The following is a 24343-nucleotide window of genomic DNA, read 5'->3' as shown; positions in this document are numbered from 1 at the left end:
CTGACACGGCGCTCTAACTACGACGAGGTCACCCCCGGCTCTGGACTAGACGGCATTTCTGAGGGCTTCTCCAAAGTGGACTTTCCAACTGCATAATTTTCAGTTAGATATTACTGCCTTATACAGGACTCCAAACCATAATGGCTGTAAACACTGATTCTGTTTATTTTTTAATGTAATCTTTATTGTATTTTCCCCATTACCATTTGGGCCCCTTATCCCCTCATCCCTCCCAGCAGTCAACACACTGTTGCCCACGTCCGTGGGTCCTTTTTCCTTTTTACTCCGTCCGTCCACTCCCTCACCACCCCCCCGCCCCACTGCTATCTGTCACCCTGCTCTCCATCTATGAGTCTGTCCCCATTTTCCTTGTTATTTCAGTTTGGTCATTAGATTCCACGTATGAGTGAAATCACATGGTTTGACTGGGCGGCTTGGCTGGTCACTCACCTGCTGCTTTCCGCTGTGGCCTCCATGGGGGGTGGGCCCCCGAGACCCATTCACTCGCAGGCCCGATCCCGCATTCGGGGGCCGGAGCGCCTGAGGCAACACTGGGTTCCTGTCCTGTTGGGTGGTCTGACTTCTTACACAGTAGCTCGGTTCTCCAGGAGGGAGAAAGAAAAAGGCTTCAGGTCTCTTCAGGGATAGGCTGGGAACTGACACGGGGCCACATCCCCACATTCCGTTGGTCAAGGGCAGTGACAAGGCCAGTCCAGCTTCGAGGGGAGAGGAACCCGACTCCGCCGCCCCCCGCCACGGGCCCCCTCTGTGTGTGCCGCAGGGGAGGAAGCGCCAGCATTCATACTTGCATGCCATCGATCATCCGGACAGACGTTCTACTGCTGCATGCATTTCCAAGTCAGAGAAAAGAAATACATATAGAGAATATATGATTAGACAAAGAGCTTTGACACATTGACCAAGAGTCAGAAAGAGCCCAGACACTGGGCATCTAATGATGTCTGCGGCACTCAGCAGCCGGGCGGTCTCATTGGGACTAACGATTCCACTGGGCTAGCCCGCCTCCGTCTCGCGTGACTGCGGAAGCGGCCTGCGGTGTCTGCAGAGGCGGGGCGCAGGGTGCTGAGGCCGCAGGCCCCGGGCCTTCCAGGCTCACACCCTCCTGCGGACACTCCTCGGCTGGGCGGATCTGGACGGGTGTTTTACCCGGGCTCTCCTGCAGGCCCCTCCGCGGTGCCGTGCGGGTGGCAGGTTTGTGGTCGGATCGAACAGCTGGGCACGGAAGCGATGGGAATGGCGCCGGCTCATCATGACGGTTAGCTGGACGAGGTTGCTGCTGAGCACAGAGGGGCTGTTGACTTAGGAGCATTTTGTTGGTCCTGGGACAGATCCCTGAGAACGAGAGGCTGCCTTCCTGACTCGGAGGAGCCCAGTCTTTGGGGCGGGGGTGGGGGGTGGTAGGGACAGAAGTGTCACGTGAATACAGCAGAGGTACAAACTGGGATGGGGTCTCGGATGAAGCCTGGAAGCACTAGGAGAAATGGCCCCACAGACAAAGGTAGGAAAGGCCTGGACTGAGGTGGCACCATGACCTATGTCCCAGAGATCTGAACAAAGCAGAGCGAAGGCGAAGGTGTTTATGGAATGACAGGTGGTGGGCGGTGAGAATAAGCCGAAATGAGAAGAGAGGCTGCAGGCTCCGAGGCCCTGCCGGGCCCTCCTGAGCAGCGTGACTCAGCCGCATAGGCAAGGCCAGACTCAGCGACATAAACACAACGCTGTTCAAACACAAGACGTGGTCTCGTAAATGAAGGGGAGAACGCAACTCTCCGGTTCTCCTTTTCAACCTGTCCGTGCTCTCGAAGCCACATTACCCGGAAACGCACTTCAATTAGGCAAATGATTTAGAGGCGACTTCTCGAGATGCAAAACAATTTCTCCGTGAATTCTCTAAGCTAGATGTTTACGATGCGATTCTGTGACTAGGACAAAAAATCACAGTTCCCCGAGTGTGAGATGCAGCCGTAACCCGCACCCCCTTGTGCTGTCTTCTTTTGACGCTTTTTAAAAAGGTGATTTGGGGGCGGTTTCTCGGGAACCCAGGGCCAGCTCCTGTCTGAGTTAGCCGTGTGGCTCACGGGACAGGCGGCGACGGGCCCTGAGCTCCCAGCCGCGAGGGGCGATCCTCCCCCGGGCGCTCTAGAAAGGCCCCCGCCCCAGCGTGACGGAAGCGACGCCCGTGGGAGCGGGTGGCCGCGCTCCAGCTGGGGCGGCCCGTCAGGTCAGCTCCTGGGGCCGGCTGGACGGCCCGGAGGGAGACGCCCTGGGCAGACGTGGGGGTGGCGGGGCGCTCTCGGCCTTCGTGTTCTAACGGATCTCACGGCCATGGGGCCTTGGTCTTTCCCGGGAATAGAAAAGTCTCGCTCACAGGTGAGCCTCTAATGAGTCACGGAGGCCAGGACGTCCTGTGGCTCTTCCAGAGCATCAAAGGGAAATGTTGTTGTGATGTCTTCCAGTTGTTCTCCTTGAGCTTCGGTGAAGTGGAGGGAGCGGTGGGTTGAGGGATCTGACGATGAGGGAGGCAGGCCCGACGGCCGGAAGGCCCCAGGCTCACTGCCACGTCAGCGTCCCTGTCATCTTCATGAGAGCCTCTCTGCAGCGCCGGGGCCAGGCTTCCAGCACCTGAGCCTTGGCTTCCCTTTCACTGTAACGGGCCTCATGAGACCTTCTGCCCGGGGTGGCCGGGGGGTTTGTGGGCGCAGGGGGCGAGGCGGAAGCGCCCAGCACAGTGCTCGAGCCACAGCTGGGAGAGGTAAGTGTAGCTGCCTCTCTTGTCTGCTCACCAGAAAGTTGGCCAGCGACCCCGGGACAGCCTGTGCTGGGAGTCCGCAGAGGCACTCCCAGGACGGAGGTGACAAGGGGGGATGCTGAAACGGGGTGACCTAGCGTCACTGAGGCAAAGGGAGCCCAGGCGTGGCTGAAGGAGGGCTGAGGCTGCCCAGGCAGCGCGTGGCTGCACGTGACACCTGAAGGCGGGATGGGAGGGTGGACCCTGAGGAGGCCGACAGGCGGTGGGACGCGGGTGAGGGAATGTCATTTTGTGTCTCCATAGTCGAATGTTACTTTCATTGTTCTTAGCAGGAGTCATAAGACACATAAGACACATATACACGGATGTTTGTGTGCATATGTATATACACATATATCCATGCGCATAATAATTTTATTATATATACACATGTAAACGTGTGTAATTGATTTCACACTTTCCCTGTGTGTGACTATTTATACACATAGATACATAGACCTGTACGTGTGTAAAACTGATTCAGGTCAATTCTGGCACCGCCTCCCTGGGGACAGAATCAGATCCCCCAGGTGATGCGTTCCTTCAACAAACCAAAGACACCGCTTCCTCTTTCTGAAAATTCCACGGGTTTGAGACGCTCTGTGTGAGAAGAAGGGCAAAGGCCAAACCATTTGTTACAAACTATTTGTTACAAAGCATCAGTCCTCTGAGGTACAAAGGTGAATGACAGTCGATTAAAATGTGAGGGCGAAAGTATTTCAAGGAGAGAAACCTGAACTCAGAAATTTAAAAGTGGGACCCTCCCCGCCGCAAGGGCTCGATTCGGTTTTGTGGGTCTCGGAGGTGTATTTCCTCTTTTCAGGTCAGGGTTACAAACACGCGGCACGTCCATGTCTGCAAATCAATGTTAAGTGTGCTTCGCTCTGGCCTTCCTTTCAACCCAGATGGTGCTAGCTCATAGATTGTTGCAGTCTCCTCCTACTAGGATTTGTTTAAGAAAAAAAAAAGTGTTTTGCCTTAGGGGGCTGATCAATGAAGTCAGACTTGGGGGAGAGAAATTGTTCAAGCTCACTGAGACCGTATTCAATGATTAGGCACAAAACAGGCACCTGCTAGTCATTGCTCACGACTGCGAGAGGAGAGAGAGCGCCGTAAATTGTGGAAACGTGTAAAAACCACCGTGATTAGCTTTAGTAATGTTTTGAGAGGTAATTTCCATTTCCATTAAGTGGAAGCATTTAAGAGTTTCACAGCGTAGGGGGCGGGGAGAGAGAGACATTTATTCTTCAAATGAATCAATCTAATTTCTTTTCTGGGTCCATTAAAGCGCACCTAAATATCAAAAATGCCTGTTTGCATGGAGACTATTAAGCAGGTACAACACGCCAGCCCCCAGGCTGGGAGTGCCTGCCTGGGGCCCCAGGAGAGCGGGACTCAGGAGCTCGGGTGGGATGAGCCTGATCAAGCCGAGACTTGAGGATGCTCGGCCCCGGGCAGCCCTCAGCGCCGAAGCCCGCTCACCTCGGACCCCCTGCCCAGGCCTGGGCTCTGCTCGGCCAGCTGGGCCAGCGAGCTGGCTCCCTTGGGGTCCAGGCCCGATGGTCCCTTACCCTCTGTCCTGGGAGCGGCATCGCTAAGCCTGCTTGGCCTCTCAGGCCTCCCATCTGCAGCAGGCGTCCTCCTGTCTCCTCTCGGACCCTGTCCTTGCTTTTCCTTCCACGTCAAACGCCTATCCCTTCCCTCCTCACCTTCCAGCGCTCTAGGCCACTGGACCCACGGAAACTATTCGCGCGGGTCCCCAGGGTGCTCTCCCGCCCCTGTCGCATTGCTCGTTTCCGCATTACGGATCCCAGCTCCTTCTCCCTCGGCCTGTGCACACCCAGCACTGCGCCCCACCCCGCCCGGCCACCACCGCCCCAGCGCCGCTGGCAGTCCCAGTCCCGCCACTTTGGAGGGCGACCCCGGGCTCCCAGGGGCACTTTGCCACTGTCCCTGTCTGCACCCCCAGCGCCTGCTGTGACCCAGTGGTTGTTCGTACAGGGATATGAGCCCAGCTGCTGGTCTCAGGAGGAGCAAGCTGACATGGAGCACACTCCAGAGTCCCGTGCAGGCTCAGGCTGGTCCCCTTCTCCGCGACCTTTTGAAACTTTCCTGTTTGAATCAATTTCAGAATTCTTTTTTTTTTTTTAAGATTTTATTTATTTATTTACTTTTAGAAAGGGGAAGGGAGGGAGAAAGAGAGGGAGAGAAAAATCAATGTATGGTTGCCTCTCACGTGCCCTGTGCTGGGGACCTGGCCCACAGCCCAGGCCTGTGCCCCGACTGGGAATCGAACCAGCAACCCTTTGGTTTGCAGGCTGGCACTCAGTCTACTGAGCCACACCAGCCAGGGCTAATTCCAGAATTCTTGAATAACATCAAGGCAAAGAGTTATCGTGGGGGAGTGTTTAAAATGAAAAGCAGAAATGAAACCGATATGCAGGGTAGATGGAAGGAACGAGGTATTTATCCTACAAACACAAACAGGGGTTGTTGTAAATGTGACATATACCAACTCTTACATAATCAGGGAAAAAAAACACAACAACTCATTAAGGCTCCATAGCTCCCAATTCCAAGCCTGCATGTCAATCAAAATAGCCTCATGGTTTTATTGATTTTCTTTAGCAAATGTTGTACTTTTGTATTATTTAACTCAATGACCTAAAGAAATCACACTGCCATGGTGTACAGACTTGAGTTTCTGTAGGAGACTGAGTTGTGACAAAATGCATTGGTGGCCCAGCCTGGGAAGTCAGAGTCGGTTCCAGGGAGGATCTGAGCTGAGCCTAACTCCCCAGCAGACACCGGGGGCTAAGGGCAGCGCTGAGCCAAGGTTACCGTGGGGACCCCGTGGGTTTTGAAGCCCGGGCCCGGAGGACCTCTGGCCGGCTGACCCAGCGGTGGGCCAATGTAAAGCAGCTCCGGAGGGATGGGCACAGAACTGAGAGGAAAAGACAGGACGGGACTGGATTTCAAAGAGGACGTCTCAGCGAGACAGAGCCCAAGTTCCAGAGAGGCTTTTGATACGGCGTAGGCTCATCCCTTACCAGCAATTTCTAGGCTTTGTCTTCGAGGTCTTTGAAATAAAGCTTTTCAAGTTTTCGCCCCGCGCCTGCCCTGGCTCAGCCTGGATTGCTTCCCTCTTTCCTCAGGGACTAAATTGCCTCTGCCGATTCTGTTACCCTCTGCCCCCCAGAATGTGCGTGTCCCCCTCTGTTTTTCCTTGTTCACTCCTCCTGTTACCGCGCCACCACGTTCGTAGCTTGGTTTCCTTTCCACGTGGGAATAATCCTGCTTCTTGTCCTCTTCCTGGGAGTTTTCTGCGCCCCTCCCTTACCGCCCTCGCTGCTCCCAGCACGCGGCAGTGATGCACGGGGTCGGCGCCCCCCTTAACATGCGGGCGATGAGGCATTTGTGTGTCTCTCCCTCTGTCCCCACCCCTTGGCCTGCTTCCTCCTGCTCCTCCTTCAGTGCCCACGGGCCACTGCGCCCGAGAAGTCTGCCCAGCCTGGCTGAGTCACGGGGCCTTTGCTCTGTGGCTTTGATCCCCGTGTGCGCGTAGTTGGGTGTAGACCCCTAAAGACCCCCTGGGCCCCGGACCCTGGGGTTCAGGGAAGACGAGGGTCATACAACTCGTACTGGTCTCTGTTCCCAGCTCAGTAATCAGTGCCTGCGTCCAGGGGGCCAGCAGCCACCTTCTGTAGATAAGGACACTTTGTCTCTCTGCAAAGCTGTAGCTCCAGGGAGTCTATGTCAAAGCCACCGTGGGACCTGCATGTGGCGTCCCTTCCTCCCAGGCCTGGCTGCCCCTCTTACGGGACACAGTCTGAGGAATCTGTCCCCAGGAGACTCTCTGTGTTGGGCATCAGTCCTCCTCGGGCTCCTGAATCACGGAACCTGGGCAAGGAGATGTCTAACCAAAGGAAGGAGCTGCAAGGGTGGAGCTTTTGCATTTGGCCAGGTGTGTGTGAGGCTCGGGCATGACCTGCTGCTCCTTCCTGCGAGTTAGCTTCCACCGAGAAAAGTTGGCGGCCTTGAGGTCTTGGAAACAGGACAAGAAGAGACAGGCTTAAGGGGGAAACACAGCAGGGGCTTGGGGCAGCTCTCGATGCCTGTCTCTCTCCTTAGGTGGGTAGATTCTTTGGGTGGGTTTCTTCTAATTGCAAAATGCACCCAGGCTCATTGAGAATGTATTGAAAACCATAAGGACAGGAATTAAAATAAAACCGTAATGCCATCACCTGGGTAATCATAGTGATACAAACACAGCACTTAGTGAGTTATCTTCTTTTTTCAGACTCTTCTCTTTCCTTCGCTTTTTTCACCCCTTATTCCCTTTCTCTCTTCTCTCTCCATTTTTCTTTCTAAACACTTCTCTTTCTAGTCTCTCTCTGCAAGGAAAGAAAATGGAGATACTTCAGCCACTTATTGTATCTTTTATTTTTACGTATCATAAATTTGTTGTGATCGCATTCCTCATGCTTGGTGGTGAGTCCCTCCAAGCCTCCGTGAAGGTCGTGTGATGTATTTGGCCACTTCCACGACGTGGACAAGTCCGAGCTCAGTGTCGCTCCCGGGAGGCTGTGTGAGGATGAGATGGACATTTTCTGCCTGCACCCCAGCAGGACCTTTTGGTCCTCAGCAGTGCTGGGCAGCGGTCACGCCCTGGTTCCTGAGGACGCACGTAGGCGATCTTTCGAGGTCCCCGTCCTTCACTGAGGTGGGCTCTTCTTCAAGTCTCAATATAGCCACCTTGCTCAGGACGCTTCCCAGCCAGCTTGTTTGATGAGAGTCAGGCTAACATCAGCTGGCTCTAATCAGCTGCTATCAGCACATGCGTGTGCATTTTACGAAAAGTCCCGAGTAGCAAACAGCTGATGAGTTTCGCAGATCACGAGAGCACGGAGCAGGCTGGGAAGGTGCCAAGAGCCCAGCTGGCAGGTCCCTGAGCAGAGCCACCCGCTGCCTATCAGAAGCAGCATCGTAGACCAAGGCCACGCAGAGTTTGAACTTTGGACTCCAAAAAAGAGCAAAGGTTTGCAGGATCTTAGACAAGTTGCTACGAATTCTGTTGCCTGAGTCTTGCTGTGGGATGTTTTCATCAGTTACCCCTCAGCTTGGATTCAAGGAGGAGGAGGAGGAAAGAAAGACGAGTGGAGCCCGGACGCTGCTTGCGCAGACGCAACCCCAAGGGCCCTGCCTTTTCCCGCCAGGAACTGGGAACGTTGGTCCACGGTGCCCCACACTGAGAGACGAAGGTGAGAGAATGACAGAAAGGCGCGTTTGATTTGTGACCAGAGGGGCCCCGCCAGCCTTGCAGGTGCGATGGGAGGAGAGAGACTGGCGCTCACGACAACGTTCCACCCTCTCCGTGTGCACTGCAACCTCGACCAGCTCACGCAAACTCCTGGCTCACCCACACTCTGGAGAGAGGTGCTGGGGGCCACGCTCCACAGGGCTGTGAAAACGGGGTGCAATCGCCAAGCAAGCAAAAGTGCCTGGTGCACTGAAGTGCTCAACCAATGTGAAATCCCCAGAGCAGGGCAGGCAGAGCCCAGCCACACTCAGCAGAGGCCCCAGTGTGTCGGGGGGCGGGGGTAGTGGTGCTCCCAGCACATTCTCGAGGCCGGGTCGCAAGTTAGCCGCAGCCAGGGAGGGGCCGGGCCAAGGGTCACACATGAGCAGAGCTTGGCAGCTTTATTGATGAGTGAATGAGTGCATCGCTGGCTCGATCCATTGGTCAGCAGATCAGCCCTCCAGTAGGTCAGACGGGAGAGTACAAGGCAGAAGGAGACTGTGATCCCCGGTCGGGGAGCTTCATGGCGATTGTGAACTCGCGTGTCTGAGGGGAGAGGCTCGGACAACCATCCTTAAAACTCCACCTACTTTGAAAGCGATACTCATAAGATTTGATTGACAGCTGAGTAAGTCCTGATGCTGCTGGCTGAGCGGATAATATGTTATTTTTTAAAAAAGGAAGCGGAGGTGTCATCCGTAAAGAAACCGGACCTGTGGCCAAGGAAACGAGGCCTCGGCGTCCACGGGAAAACCATGCCGACAGCGTGCAATGAGAGAGTGGGCGTGGGGAGACGCAGGCGCACCGATGTGGGGGCGGGGCCGGGGGAGGGGCGCGGCTCGGTGTTTTCCTAGAGAATTGGCGCGTCAGGCCCCGCCCCCGCCATTTCAGGTGCACCGCCAGCCTGGACAGGCACGTGTGTGATAGGAAGGAAAGCCACGTGTACTGCAGACCTACCGTGGGGCAACAGCTCCCAAACTCCACAAGGCTGAGAATTTCCTACGCGCCCTATAGCAGGAAAAAAATGCCCTTCAGGGGAGTTTGTGGTTTGGTGATTCGTTTTCTAGGAATTTTTTTTTTCTTTGATGCTGTCACGGAAGTATTTTGGTGACCAGCGTGGGCCTGGCCAACATGGCTGCCCCAGTGCTGGCCCTGCTTCTCCCAAGTCACCTCTCACGCCCTGGTTGCCTGCAACGCCCCAGCCCCAGCTTCTCCGTCAGAATCCCTGCCCCCTCTCACCTGCCTCCCTTGGCACCCGCTTGGGGTCATGGCTCCTCCTCCCTCTGCCCTTCCCTCTCGTCCCCCCACCTTTCTCCCAGACCCTTCAGGGTGCTGTGCTAACCCAGAAGGGCTTCCCCACCCCAACCCTGCCCTGCAGACTGACCCCGACGTCACCCGTGCTGCACGCCCCCTTTCCGTCCTTCCCAGCGACTGCGCCTCCTTGTGGGGAGTTAGTCACCAGTGCCTGTCTCTCTGCCAGCGGTTCACAAGCGCCCCCAGGCTGGGGACCGCGCCCCTGGGTGGGGGGCTTTGCAGATGCGGATGAATGACTCAGTGAGCATTCCTGGGCATGCCTCCTCTGCAAGGTGTGAAGGGCTTGTCCAGGGAGAAAGCTGCGTGTGTAGATCTCAGTTTTCAAAAATGCATTTCAAAGCTCCCATCTCAGCTTCCACCAGTGGTTAATGAGACTCTCCTCCCCTCCCCCCTCAGACCTGGGAGGGTGAAATCAAGTGTCTCTTTCGAGTTTGCATTTCCCCAGTTACGAAGGAGGTTGACCATCTTTTTGTGTACTGCTTATTTATTTTTATGTCCCTTTTATGAATTGCCCATTTACAACTTTTCCTTTTTTTTTTGTCCTTTGTATAATTTGCTCCTCAGTGATAAAATTTTGTTTCCCACCTTCCTGCCAAACATATCTTTGAGAGTGATTCTTTGACATATCACACAGGAAAATAACTTCTGTTCTGTAGGTGGACATTTAACTTAGTTTTTAGGATATTTTTAGCAAAAATAAATGTTAACCTTTGAAGTCTGAAATATCAAAGCTTTTGCCTATTAGCCTAAGATGGGCTTTCCTACTCATACAAATACAATTTATTCTTCCCACCGCAAGGTTGTAACTAAGATCCCATGTGTAGCAGGAGAAACTGAGGCCGAGGGTGGTCGATGCGGGGCTCAGAACTTGTATCTGTGTTTGTCTGATTTTACCGTCATTTTGCATTTAGACAGTGCTCCACGCTGCTGCTGAGATGCAGCCTCCGGGGTCCCGTGCTGACACCTCTCTGGCCCTCTTTGCTGTTGCCTGCCTGCATCTCCATCTTGCACTTCGTTATGTTTCATCCGCAGACTTTCCCTGCTGGAGTCCTTTTGTCCTTCAGGTTGTCCCCTGGGGGAGCCAGTGCGGGTGCATGCGATGGTTCATCCTTCAGGGATGCGGGGTGCAGAGTTACACACTGAAGTGCGGGGGTCCCCACCTGAATCTAACTGCATCGCCATCCTGGGGTCTCATGAAAAGCAAGGACATGTGAAATCTACTTTGGCCTAATACATGATTGAGGGTAAGTGAGTTGATGTTGGGTAGTCAGCGGTTGGATGAGGAGTGAATAAGTAGATGAACACACCCCTGGGTATGTCAATAGATGGATCTATAGGTGGACCCTGGATGGCTGGCTGGCTGGCTGGCTGGCTGGATGGATGGATGAGTGAGCGGGTGGATGGATGGATGGATGGATGGGTGGGTCATGGCTTTAAAATAACACCAAGCCAGCTCTTCCCCCCTGGGTCTCCCCTCTGGTCCATAAATACTCTCTCTTTTGCCCCAACGAATCACGAATGCCTAAGCTCACCCCAATATATTAGCCTCTATCCTCTGTCGGGGTGGCCGTAACTTTCTGAGAAGTGAACACGCACTGTCCCCTGGTCCCCAGGCTGTGGGTCTGCATACAGGTCCTAGAGCAGGGCCCCCTGCTTGGCTGGAAGGAGGGGACGCTTCTCCTTTCCTCCGCTGGAGCAGTGCCACCAGAGACCGACGTCATGGCAGCGCTGCATCTGTGCTGCCTCCCGGGACTGTCCCCCCTCTGCCCCGGTGCCACGTTACTGTCCTGCTCCCACCACGGGCTCCACAGGCCCGGCCCTCAGCCACTCCCTCGGGGCTCTGCTTCCGAGCGGGGCTCTGCGCACCGTCCGCACGGCCTGCCCTGGCTTCTGTCGCACTTCGACCTCAATAGCCCACAAAAGTGGCGGTTTTTATCTTTAGGCTGTCCCCTCCCCGAATCACGTGCCCCACATTTCTGTTTCCTTCTGTTTTTATATTTGGGGCATTTTTGCCATCACAGTGGAATGATGACTCGGGGGTTTCCTTTTCTTTCTCTTACTATAGTGTAAATCCTATGAGGAAAGAGACTCTTTATAGCTCAGCTGCCTGGTGGCACGCCTGTTCGAGGGTGTGTCACCCAGGGCTGAGGTGTCGAGGGGGCGGCTGGATAGGCGGGTGGAAGGAAGAGCAGACGAGTGACAAGAATTTCACGCCCCTTGCGGATGTCATTTAAATCCTGCCTGAAAGCTTCACCCGCGCACCCATCCCCAGTATTGATTGCTTTAGTTTAGAGAAGTTGGGTCGATAGTAGCCAAGTTTACAGCCCAGTAAAAAGGCAGTAAAAGCCATGGCTTCTGAAAATGAATGGTCTTGTTTATCTTCCTTGAAGTAAATGGACTTTGCGTCAACCTTCTGAGCTGGGCGTGATCGGCCGACCCCTGTTCTCACAGATCCGAAGTGGCAGCACCAAGAAATGCCTACGGATTGTGCAAGGGGTGCACCGAGAGTCTGTTCCATGTCCAAGGGAGGCACCCGAACCGCCGAGAACCCGCAAACGAGGAAAGCGCGGAGCCGGGTGCCTCTGGGTCACGGCTACAGCTGGGAGGCTCATTTTGTTTCGTCACGTGGATAACTTGACCTCTCTGCATTTCTGTGATTTATTTTTGTAATAAATAAGTGAGAAGGAAATTAGTTTTAAAAAAATCTTAAAAGGTCCGTGAGTTACTGGCTTTATACTTTTCCCCAAACTAATACTATATATTTTAGAATCCCGGTTCCACAAATCTCTAGTAAGCATGCCCTCTGGTGCAGTAGGTCAGTTTGGGCAAAACTTAGCTGTGATAGAGAACTTAGTCTAACATAGGAGGCATTACTACTCAAATAACTGCACAAAGTCAGGCCTCCGCCAGCCGGTACCACGACGCCCAGAGATGCAGTGTGTTAGGAGAGCCTGTCATCGTGGGTGTGGTCATTTCCGGGGAAGGAGGCACCTGAACTGAGAGCAGTCCGTGAGCAAGCCACTGGGTCCCCAGGGAAGGGAGCGGCACTTGGGCAGAGGGGACAGCGTGGGCAGAGCGCTGTGACGCAGAAGGACAGGCGGGCCACGGTGGCTGTAGAACTATGACCACGGGGGCCGCATATGCGATCAGGATGGATTGCTGGTGGGGGCGGGGCTGGGGCGCACATTGGCTTTGAGGACTATCTAAGGACTGGGTTTTTAAAAAAATCTTTATCCTAAAAAACGTGGGCAGCTACTGAAGGGTTTTGACCAGCCGAGCAGCGTGATCCTTTTGTGCGTTGAAAAGATGCTTCTCCAGAAAGAGCGTGGAGAGAGAGTCTGAATGCAGGGTGGGCTGAGCGGAACGAAGTCCACTGGGCAGCGTGGGTGAGAGGCGAGGGCGTGTAGGCAGGTGAGTCAGTGCTGGAGGGAGTGGGCGGCTGCTGAGGCTCATGACCTTGGGTCAAGCATGACTCTCGGGTCCCTGGCTCATACGAGAGGCTGGCTCGTAGGATCATGCGCTAAAATAAAGAATGTTGGAAGAGAAACCACCTTTTTGGCTATTTTCTTTTCCTAATGGCAGCATAAAAAATTTACTTTTAAATGTGTTCGATGTATGGTGCCTTCGAAAATCCAAGCCGGAGATTTCAAGTAGTCAACTGAACGTACAGGTCTTGAATTTAGAGGCAAAGTGTGTGTGAGAGACCTAATTTTCAGTGAGAGGCTCTGAGCTACATTCGTTTCTGTACAGGACTCGGAGGATGCACAGAACAGGCCAACCTATTGCCCTTGGGGGAGGGTTTCCATGCTGGATGGAAGAGAAGACCGTCAACATGCCTCCAGCAGGAAAATGAGCCAGGGCACCAGGGCGTGACCCACATGGCAGAAAGCTGCTGAGAATTCAAGCCCCAGGTGGAGTAAAACTGTCCTTGGCATCTTAGCGACATGCCTGCCATGGGTCACCTTGACAGGAGCTCTTTGTGGTGCTAAGGGGCCAGAAACCAGAACTTGGGGGCCTGAAGAGTGAGTAGGACAACGGAGAAGTGGAAACAACCAGTAGAGACGTCCTCTGGCTGAGCTTCGTTGCTAAGGCAAGGGGAGAGGCGGAAGTAGCTGGCAGCCCTGTGCGCTTGGGCCTCTGCGTGTGTTTTAGACCATTGGGTAGGAGCTAGTTGAGAAGAAGTTGACGATGTAAAATAAAGAAGGAGGAATACTCCAAACACAGCATTTATTAAAAGTTTCCCTTTTCTTGGGCCTGCCGCGTGGAACGTAGCACAACTGGACCCCAAGAGACGTGAGCAGGCATGCAAAGAAATCATTAGAGGGGATGCGTGATCGCGGGGGAGGTAGAGCCGCGTGCTAGGGAAGCCCAGCGTCGGGGGCTGACTCTGCCCGGTGTCCAGGAGCTGAGCAGCCCCCCACTCCCGACCCCAGCAACTTACACTGGCCGGGGGGTCACGGCCACGATGTGTGATTGCAGCTGCGCGGAGCTGGAGGTGAGAAGGAAAAGGAGCCTGTGGGAACAGACCGCTGGTAACTGACTCGAAAGCTGCGGCAACTGAGTCTGAGGGTGAAGAGCTAAGCCAGCCTGGGTTTTGGAGCCAGCTGGCTAAGCCTTGGCTGGCACCCAGGCAGGTGCTGCTGCGGCTTTCAGAGGCTGGTTATAGGATTTGCTCAGACACAAAGGCATGGAGGGACCACTGAACGTGGTCCTTCTGTGTCCCAGGGAGCGTCAGGGAGGGGTTGGGGGCAGGGCCCTGGACTTGGGGGTTGGATCTCAGGATTCAGTGCTGACTGTGCCCCCGGGGTTGGATCCCCCGCCACCCTGAGCCTCGCAGCTCCTGTCTGTGAAGTGGGTTCACAGAACTGTGTGCTTTCCTGTGAGCCATCAGCCCCCACCGTGGACGTTCGATTCTCAGACGGAGGATGGCGGCTCAGAGATGAACAAAGAAAAGTTGCCTTTCCTACTGAGGACTCAGCCTCTCTGTGGGGAGGATCTCAGTCCCTGGCTAGAGCTCTACCAGTCCTATTGCCAGACTCTTAGTTTCTTTGACAGTCCTGTGATCTCTGCCCTCAAACAGCTTATAGAATGTGGAGGAAAAGAGGGCGTCTGGGTGGGGGTGGGGTGAATAAAATAGGACAGGGACTGTATGGGACATGTAAATGTGTAAACGTGGGGCATAAAGTGGGAGTCGGTGCACATTTTTAATAAAAACAATGACACCTGTGCTTGTGTCACCTCCCTTTCACAATGACCCTTCAGAAGAGGGGGTTCCCATGATTCGTTGACTAGGAAGAACATTAGGCTCTGAGAGGTAAGTCATTGGCAGGTGAGCAGAGAGTCTGAAGTGGAATACAGATCAGATTTCAGTCTGTGCTGCTTCCAACTTCAGGAAATGATACAACCTCCAGGAGGAGGGGACGTCTGTGAGGCCACAGAGACGGGGGCAGGATTTTGAGAGGAGGATGGGGCTCTCCATTCATTAGCAAAGTGGAACCCCGGCACCTCGCCAGGCGGCAGGAGTGGGGAGGGGGCGGGCGGGGAAGCAGGGCTGTGTGCTCCAGCCCCGAGGAGCTTCGGCCTGGTCACAGCAAGACACAGAACCGTCCCTCTGTGGCTCTCTGTGACAGGCGCTCTCTGCAGGCCGGGGCAAACTGCTCAGGGGACAGAGGAGGGAGTGAGAGAAGAACTTTGGAAGAAGAGACAAAGGCAGCAGGGTCTTGAGTGACGACAAGAAGAAAGCTCAGCAGGGGAAAATGTCGGAGGAAAACGAATGCTCAGAAAGTGTTTATAAATCACCTTCTTTGAGCAAGCACCGGGCAGGGACCTCCGGAAGTTGGCAAAAAATAACCCTGTGTGATTGGAAAGAACCATGCACTTGGCAAAGCAGATGTCAGTATGCGCTGGCTCTCCCAGACAAAAAAGAAAGGCATCAGAACATCAAACCATAGTGTTTCTTTACAGCAAGCCACAGACATTCATGTTCATCGTCTGATTTGATACGCACGACAACCCTGAAATTGGGGATTAAAGCTCCATTTTACAGAAAGCAGAGGGATTAAAGGAATAGCATGCCCTTGGAATAGGGGAAAATCTAGGCACTGACCCAAGCCTCCCACGTCCCCCGTGGGTCCCAGTGGCTTAGAGAAGCTCTCTAGATTCCTCACGTCACCTTGCTGTATCTCTGAACTGGACTCAACGCATATCCATCACCTACACGGGGCTCGATGTGAACACTCACCGTGTGCTGCTCCTGACACTTGTTCATGGGAAGAGAATTCTCATGGGCCTTTTCCACAGCAGGGACTGCAGTCCTGCCCAGGCCCTGGGGTGGTTAATATTTTTGATGAACGGAATGCGAGGTTTGGGGCTGTGGATGGCATCCTCGGGGTGCCGAGCGGCGTCCAGGACTCGATGTGTAGGAGGCAGAGGTGAGAGCGTTCGCTCTGAGCCGCGACAGTCAGGCGGCGCTCGCTGGAAGGGAGAGTGTTTGCAATAGGCCAGCAAGCGGGGGCGGCATCGGCTCCTGCACCAGTCCCTCCAGGCCCTGCTCCCTGAAGGGCCAGATCCTGTGAGCGCGGGGTTACCGTTCACTCCAGCTGCCCCCGCTAAGCCCATGGGGGGCCCAGTTGTAGATGGGGGCTAAGGCAGCCGTGCAGAAGTTCGGGTCAAGAGGTATCCCAGAGCTCGCTCTGGGTATGTGGTAGAAACCCTTCCATCCAGCGCTGGCTGTGTGTCCAGGCAGAGAGAAAATCGTGAAGGAACACAGCAGGGGTTCATTAGAACCACACGTGGGGTGTGAACCCACAGGATCTGCAGGTCAGTGGATAAGGGGTGAGAGGGAAAGAGAGTCGGCACTGACCAGGAGGCATCTTACTGTTCTGGGTAAGAGGTTGTGGGAGGAACACATTTGGGAGACTTGACGGAAGGTTCTGTCCTGTGGGTGGACGTTTATGGGGTGCGCTTGACATCCAAGGGGCAGTGGGGGGCGATGTGAGGCAGCACACACTTGGGGGAGGCAGGGCTGGCGCTGCCCGTTTGCAATGTCTTGGCGCGTGAGTGGTCCAGGGAGGCCTGGCATGGGCTGGGACCCCCAGGAAGAGAGAAACGCGTGCAGGGAGAAAAGACCTGGGCCCTAGGCCTGGGTGCAGGCTCGCAACCTGGAGGGGCAGCAGGCTCAGAGGGGGCCGTCCCAAGGAACGAGGGGAAGCCGGGACCTGCTTTCCATTAGCAGGCACGGGGGGTGTGGAGTCCTGTTGTCACTGGCATTTTTTGCCTGAGCAGGAACCAAGGCCAGCCGAGCTCAAACCTCAGCCAAAGCTCCCCCCGCCCCGGAATGGGCGGGGTGGTCCTGCGTGCTCCGACCTTCCGGGCGGCGCCCACTGCCCTGATCCACACCAGCACTGCGGGGCCACGGGGGTTCCCATCCCACCGTCCCGACAGACCTCGGTTAGCAGGCGACCTCCTGTCATGGCTTGTTTTGCACGGTCCCACCGCACACTCCCCACCCAGCAGCATCTCATTCACTGCGGTTTCCCCGAGCACCTGTCAAATGGCAGACCCTGTGCCAGGTGCTCTGCTAGCCATCTCCTCCATCCCGCCCAGGCCTTGCCCAGGTGTTCCTGCCGAGCCCCAGTTCACAGTGAGCAAACGGGGGCTCAGCTCACATATGTTCCCATTTGCAGGTGCACAGTGTACCAGTGGCAGAGCCTACATCCAGCTCACATCTTTGGTGCAAATCCAGCTCTTGTTCTTACAAAACCTCAAGGTACAAGGAACGCCCCGCACTCTGCCGTTGGAACACCTGAGGTGGCTGAGGGGCCGGGACCTGAAGGGAGCCTGGCAGGGGCACAGCGGGGAGATGAGTCTGTGAGGCGCGCGCCACAGGCCACTTCCTTCTGAGATTACGTAGCAACGCACAGGATTGGCCGGTAAAGTGTTATCAAGTGCCGGCCTTGCTGGGCTCACTTAATAGGCCCCTCGCACTGGTTTACAATTAAGTAATTAAGCCCTTCGGTGTTGACGGGCGTCCGCTTGCTAGGAAATTGCAGCATCAGGCCTCGTCGTTTTCAGCAAGTTAAATGGTATTTTGTCCTGCGTTCTTTTCTTTGGTTTCAGGAAATAGGGATTTCTATCAGGCCGAGGCCTGCTCTGTAGCTTCCATTTTCCTGCGGCGTAGGTGAGGCGTCGGACACCCTGGGTGCTCCAGCCGCCACTGCTGTCGGGAAGCTCCCCACGCCCTCCGCCCTCATCCCTGCACCTGACACGATGGTACTTCATGAAAGGGTCAACAGAGTGAAATTGGGGCGACCATCAGATGCAAAAGCAGCCAAGCCACCGCTCCACAATGGGAATTCTTTTTCTGTGACTACACAGTCTAAGGGATGAAAGAGCGAAGGAAGCAGCACAAAGTTTAAAAGTTGCCGCTCGATCGTCTCCTGGGCTGTGTTTGATGCTGAAGCTACACCTGACCTCAGCGGATCCTAGGTCTCCCCATGGGTGACAGGAAGGCTCTCACGCCCCAGGTCAGGTGAGATAAGGAAGGGGAAGTACCTGGAACCTGGTAGAGCAATCAGAAATGAGCGAAGCCATTTCGTATGAATTATATATCACAGACAAGTAACTCTTCCAAATCATAGCATTAATAAATAACACCGTCTATGCTCAAACCCGGTTTGTGGTACATAATTTGCCACCTCAGTTAAAATAGTTAAAGGAGGCTGCACGAGATGTTGCAATGGATGCAAGGCACTTGGAGAGATGAGGGATTCATTCACACAAGGAGGCATCTGCGGGGACAGACAGAAAAGGGACTAGTCCACACAAGGGCGCCCATGATTGTTCATTGTGGAATCCCAGGGTTTGCCCAGGACCTGGTGCGTAAGGTGATTTGTAAGAATTTAATAAATGAATTCATATAATTTATGGCACAAACCATAGAAACATATTAATATGGGATTGTGGACAAGGCATAAACTCATTTCCACATGCATTAAAGCCAAGTGTTTAATATTCTGTGTGCAGCAGCGCACTTGAAGTAGCAAGTACTCAAAACATTGGCTATCCTTTCAAAAGACCATAAAAATGACAAAATGCAGCCCTTTACCGATGTGTCACCCACATGGTGTGCCGCGCGAATTGAAGGTATAGGCACATTCACGTCCTTCCAGATACTCCATGTAGGAGCCCGTGGGTCTAACTGCCTCGGGGCAGAGGTGCCAGACGCTTTCCCTCGCACAGCCTCCGACAGCCCTGAGATTCCCCAGGGAAGTGGGCGCCCCCAAATGCCCGCGTGGAGGGAACGGGGTCTGAGCACCCCTGCCGCGGGGCCTGGCGGGGCCACCCAGGGTCCCTGCTGAAGCGGGTCCTCCGGAGGCCCTTATCCGTGGTTCCACTTTCGGTGCTTTCCTTTGCCTGCGGCTAACCACGGTCCAAATACTAAATGGAAAACTCCAGAAATAGACAATCCATAAATTTTAAATAGCGCCCCGGTCTGAATAGCACGATGAAATGGGCCATCGTGCCTGGGGTGTGAGTCATCCAGTTGTCCCGTGCGTCTGCCCACTCGTCACTTAGCAGCACCTGGGTTGTCAGACGGACTATGCAGTGTCGCACGGCTTATGTTCCGGTCACCCTTGTTTTAATTAAAGATGCCACAGCGGGCCCTGCCTGGTGTGGCTCAGTTGGTTGGCGCATCGTGCTGTGGTCGAAAGGTTGGGGGTTCAGTTCCCCATCAAGGCACACTCCTGGGTTGCGGGTTCGATCCCTGGTCTGGGCACATATGGGAGGCAACCAATGGATGTTTCTCTGTCTCTCTCAAATCAATAAACATATCCCTCAGGTGAAGAAAATATAGGCCACAATCATGTAACTGTTTTTATAGTGCATTGTTACTATTGTTCTATTTTTATCGTTATTTTTGTTAATCCCTTCCTATGACTAATTTATAAAGTTAACTTTTTAAGAGAAAAAAACAGTATATACAGGTGAGGACAAAGGGGGTTAACAGTTGCATTGGGACATTCTTTTGAGTTAGTAAAGCTATTGTAATAAAATCATAACCTGTGCGTCTCTTTCCATACAAACGACGGTAAACCTCCTTTTGCCCACCCCTGTGTAGGGTTAGGGACCACCGGAGGTTTCAGGCAGCCCCTGGGGGTCAGGGAACATATGCCCCACAGTCGGCGAAGCTACTGTACCCTGCATGGTGAACTCCTCGCTGGACCAGGTGTCTGCAGGGCCTCGAGGGCCCACGGGGCGGGACCCCAGGTTTTAACTCCTTAGGCAACGTTCACGTTTTCCACCATTGCTCTCTGAGCTCTACCTTTGTGCCAGGTGAGGCCATCCCAGCCTCAGTGTGGCCCCGCCCACCTCTGACTCACGAACCCCTGGGCCGTGGTGAGCATCCAGCGTCATCATCTGGGGCCCCCGCTTCGGCCAGGGCACCGTTATCCCTGGACACAGTGTCCATGCCTGAGCCACACCGTATGCTGAGACCTTGTTGGTGGGACAAGTCTGTCCCAGTCCCATAGGTCTCCCCAGCTTCCAGACTCCAGACAAAGTCCTCAGATGTTGTCCCCTTCCCTCCCAGGAGCCTTCTTTTGCCCTGTGCACATTGTTCCACTGGTACTGGGGTGACAAGGTCTCCAGGAGAAGGAGCAGCCCTCTGGAGTCGCAGAAGGTTCTAGCTCCTTACCCTGGCGATGTGTTCACTGGCAGGGTGAACACAGAAAACACCAGCACACCAGGGGAAATCACACCGGCCATTTCCTGGAGACACAGTGAACAACCACTTTGAGGTGGCCTTCTCTTCTGCCTGTTCCCTGAAATGGTTAGAAAAAACAGTGAAGCTCAGCTTCAAGGGGTCTTCCTGTTGTCCTGGTCCTAGAAGTAGCCAGACAACTGGTGTAAAGAGTCGTCATCCACACCACCTCCAGCTGAGCGGGAAATCTGCTCAGGTCTTAAAGGATTATACAGCTAAACACGCACTTCTTGTCTTGGTTCCTCCTCTCATCGGAGCCTCACGTTCGTTATGAAAAGTAGGCAGGGCATGTTTCTTCCTCATTTAAGCTGAGATTTAATGGACCATCCAAGGCCACAGAGCGAGAGAGTGGGGTCTGGGCAAGTCTAGAATGTACACTTGCCTTACGGAAGGAGTAGCTATTCCAAACATAAGAAAGCCAAGGTCTTGACCTTGAGTCGCTTATAATCTAACTTGGGTTTTCCACTTCTCTGGGCTCTGGCGTGTCGGAGGATTCTCCCGTGTGAACGTGGCCTGGGTTGGATTGAAGTCCAGTGGTAGCTTCTCAGCATCTTCTTTGGTAACACCCCAGAGCTCAGCCAGCTGTCCTCAGGCCGGGGGGGAGGCGGAGAGGGGAGGCTCTCCCAGTGTTTAGGCTGTTTAGCACAACCCCGATTCCATGGGGGGCTCCTCTGGTCAGTTCTCAGAGCAGCAGAGGGGTCAGGCCACGGTTCAAGGCCCCGGGGAGCGCTGTGGGCTTGGACTCTGGGCAGAAAGTTCACGTCACATGAACAGCACCTCAACGAGGTAATCCGCCCTCACAGGGGCCGAGAGGGCTGAGGGACACTCAGCCAAGGGAAAGGCACCATTTGGGCTATAAACACTTAGAGGTACATAGATATGCAAAGTGCGGATAGTACACATTTCATTGTGAAAAGAAACATGAGAACCAGAAATCCTTCCTGTGCCTCCTGGCCTGAAATTCTAGATGAAGCCATTCGAAGTGGACTCTTAGATCGCGGGAGCCCTTGACCAGTCCCTCCTCCTCCGCCGCCTTGTCCCTTTCCCCCACCTGCCACCTCTCCTTTTCCTTCCCGCCCCCTCCTCCTCCTCTCACCCCTCTTCCGTCCGCCTGTTTCCCTTGGAGTTCCAACCCCGCTCTCAGATACGTGTGCGTGGCACCCGCCCCAAATACAAGAAGACAGACATTTCAGGAGACTGCCACCTGCCGCTTCCCCCTGGACCATTGAGCAGATATCTGGTCCCCAAATAAAAAGTGGCTCTTACTGCACAGCTGGAAAGGGGCAGCACCCCAACGTGTGAGCAAGGTGTTCTAGGGCGCAGAGAGCATGCACTCCCTGCACCTCTGGGCACCCAGGGCCTGGGAGTACTGGGAGGGGGCAGCAGAGGAGGTGACAGGTGCCCTCTGTCCGCCCGGCAAGGCTCAGCAAAATGAGCAGGAGAGCCAGCACCAGGCATTCCAGGGAGCGGCCTGCCCAGGAGAAAGCAGCATTTCCTTCCCACTGTCGGGCGGGGGGGGGGGGGGGGAGGGGCAGGATAAAGGGCATGTTGTCCAAGCGTGGGCTGTCCTTTAAGCAGGGAGGATTCCGGTGGGAACAAAGCAGGCAGGCGCTGTCCCCACGATGCCCACCGCCCCGCGGGGCTCCTCCTGAGCAGCAAGCCTCCTGTAAGAAGACACCTGTATTATGTCCTACTTAACAGTGATAAGAAAATGACACAGAAAGTTCTTTTGGGTGTAAGTGATGCCTTGTCCTGGGCAACATGGGCACCGTGGGGTTTGGTGACCTTCTGCAAATACCATTGAGTCCTGTGGTCTAGTTTGTCAACCTTTTCCGAATTAGAGGAGTTTAATCTGCCATGGAAATGGGGCCAGTGAAAACGCAGTCAACCGAAAAGGCTCAGGCCTTCATCTAAACTCAATTAAAAAGTCATCCCGCAGCGCGTCGCATGCCTGGTGCGTGCCTGGCCGTAGGCTCTTGGTTTATTTTATTCTCTTCGTGTCCACGCGGGTCCCGGGAGGTCAGTGTGGATGTGCTCATGTGTCACGTGGGAAGCGGCTGTCGCAGGGGGTGATGTCACTTGCCCAGGAAGGCACGTGATTGGGCTGTCGTGCTGGCTGGTCCTCCTCATGCTGCTCCGGCCTTCCGTCCTCTGCCACGGGGTCGCTCTGGCTGACAGATGAACTAGACCTTGGCAGTGAGAAAAGGCTGGGGCAGTGAACACGAAACAGAGAGGCAGTTGCACGCAAGGCTCGTGGCTGCCTGAAGGCCACGTCACCCTGAATCCAACAGGTCCGAACGGTCTGTGTTAGGCCAGTCACTTCATGTCCTTTGTGATGAAGTCCCATTTAGAGCAGCTATATCCGAGCAGCCTTGGAAATGACCTGGGATTTTACATGTTTCTGCTTCCTACTCTGCAGCAACAAGGCTGGCGTTGGTTTAGATGTCATTGTGCCCTGGGAGGTGACAGGGACGTTTTGTCCTCGTTTCCAAGGGACTCCAAGCTGCCTGGGAACAGTACACAGGGTACCTGAGCAGTTTTCCTTAGCCATTTGCACTGCCGTTGCTCATTTCCTTGGCTTCTTTGTAACCATGCTATTTCATCTTTCAGTCGTGCTTTATAGAGTACAAGCCTTCTGCTAGCAATGGGTGCCTTTCCTTTTACTTTAGTTGTATCTATTTGAGTCTGTTTTTTCAGGTGTTAAGTAGATACGTGTGAGGATGAACCCACACGGGGCCTTATTGCGCAGCAAATAGCAGGATACCTGCCTTTTCTCAGAGCCTGGGTCTTTCCATTTGCAGTCAAACTTATCCCGGCCACTTCCTGTGAGGATTAAGGACAGAAGCGCCTTCCAAAGTGTTGAGGAAGCTGTAAAATGCAAGTAGGCGGTCGCTGTTATTAGAAGGTACTCACTGCCTGATGTAAATAGGAGCGTTGATTATTTTAGGATGGTTCTCTATTTTTCTGACTGTGCAGTATACGTGTTAGGTGATTTGAAGGCATTTGCCCTTTGCTCTCCCTGATGACCCTGGTCAGAGGTTAAGGTCTCCTCCGCTCGCCAGTTAGATGTGCCGTCCGGAAGTTCAGTCTAACTTTGGAACGGCCTCGCGGGATTCAGGTAGATCTGGGACCCATTGGAGGCCATGGAGATGGACACGTTCCCTAAAAAAATACCTAATAAAATTAGAATGAGCACATTTACCTCAAACTCAAGACAGAGTGCTCTTTGTATTGTGCAAATGCCACTTCCAGGAGAGGGTGACTCGGGGGGCCCTAAGACGTCCTTGAAGATGAAGGGCAGTTTCTGTCCTCAGCTCCCTGTTCTCCTCATTGTTTCTGGGGGAGGAGGTCATGGAGGGCTTCATGGAGGAGGGGACATGTCAGCAGAAAAGGAACTTAGCATGGATGAGGGCGTAACAAGTGATTTGGCTAAGGTCACGTGGCTTGTAAGGGATTGAACCAGGTTCTCTGAGATGCCAGCCCCTTCAATGAACAGAAATCTTTATGTGATGGGGTCTCATTCCTCTGTGGCTTTAATCTTTGGGCATGGAATGTGGTTTGGGGCCATTGCTTTCCTTGAGCTGGACAGACACCCAAGGAGGCTGCAGGTCCTTGAGGGTCCTGGAGTTCACGGGCGCCCTTGGATTCTTGTCTTGCAGACGGCAGCAGCCTGCATGCGGCGGCCTGTGTCCATGAGAGCACCATGCACAGCCGGGTCTTCCAGATCTTGTACAGGAACGAGGAGGTGCCCATAAGCGACCTCGCCATCTTCCGTGCTCACCTGCTCCTGGATGGTGAACGGGTGAGTCGTGGGACCCACTGCAGCCACGAGCTGTCTTCTCCCTGAGTCTTTTGTCTCCACCACGGCGGGGAATGGTCACGGAAGCTATAGATTTGCTGTGAAATCGGACTGATGAGGAGTCGTGACTGTAGGACATGCCTACCTTTCTCATTTCCTGTTGCAGGAAATTTCCATTGAGTAACTTGCTGACTTTCTTACTCACTTTCCCTTTGCTCCTTTGTTCATCGGTCTGGGCCCACTGTCCATGAGCCAGTCAGGGCTGTCTGTGCGCACCTGCTTTGTGCACGGTGCGGGGGCCAGCCTTTGGGTCGGGGGGGGGATCCTGAAGGAGGCAGCGAGTAGGCCCTCTGCCCTTGA

The 24343-nt window shown here is 54.3% G+C and overlaps 1 protein-coding gene across 1 annotated transcript in view; it reads left to right on the top strand.

Annotated features, from left to right (window-relative positions):
• FAM135B (family with sequence similarity 135 member B) overlaps nucleotides 1-24343 on the top strand; it is a 105206-nt gene that overhangs the window by 21519 nt on the left and 59344 nt on the right. The window contains exon 3 of the mRNA XM_054590106.1: nucleotides 23844-23986. Within this exon, the coding sequence (XP_054446081.1) occupies nucleotides 23844-23986 (143 nt within the window). The remainder of the gene's footprint in view (nucleotides 1-23843; nucleotides 23987-24343) is intronic.

Source organism: Pteronotus mesoamericanus, unplaced genomic scaffold, assembly GCF_021234165.1.
Source record: "Pteronotus mesoamericanus isolate MK-2021 breed Mesoamerican mustached bat unplaced genomic scaffold, CSHL_Meso_final scaffold_174, whole genome shotgun sequence".
NCBI lineage: Eukaryota > Metazoa > Chordata > Mammalia > Chiroptera > Mormoopidae > Pteronotus > Pteronotus mesoamericanus.
This window is presented reverse-complemented; position numbering and strand designations above follow the sequence as displayed.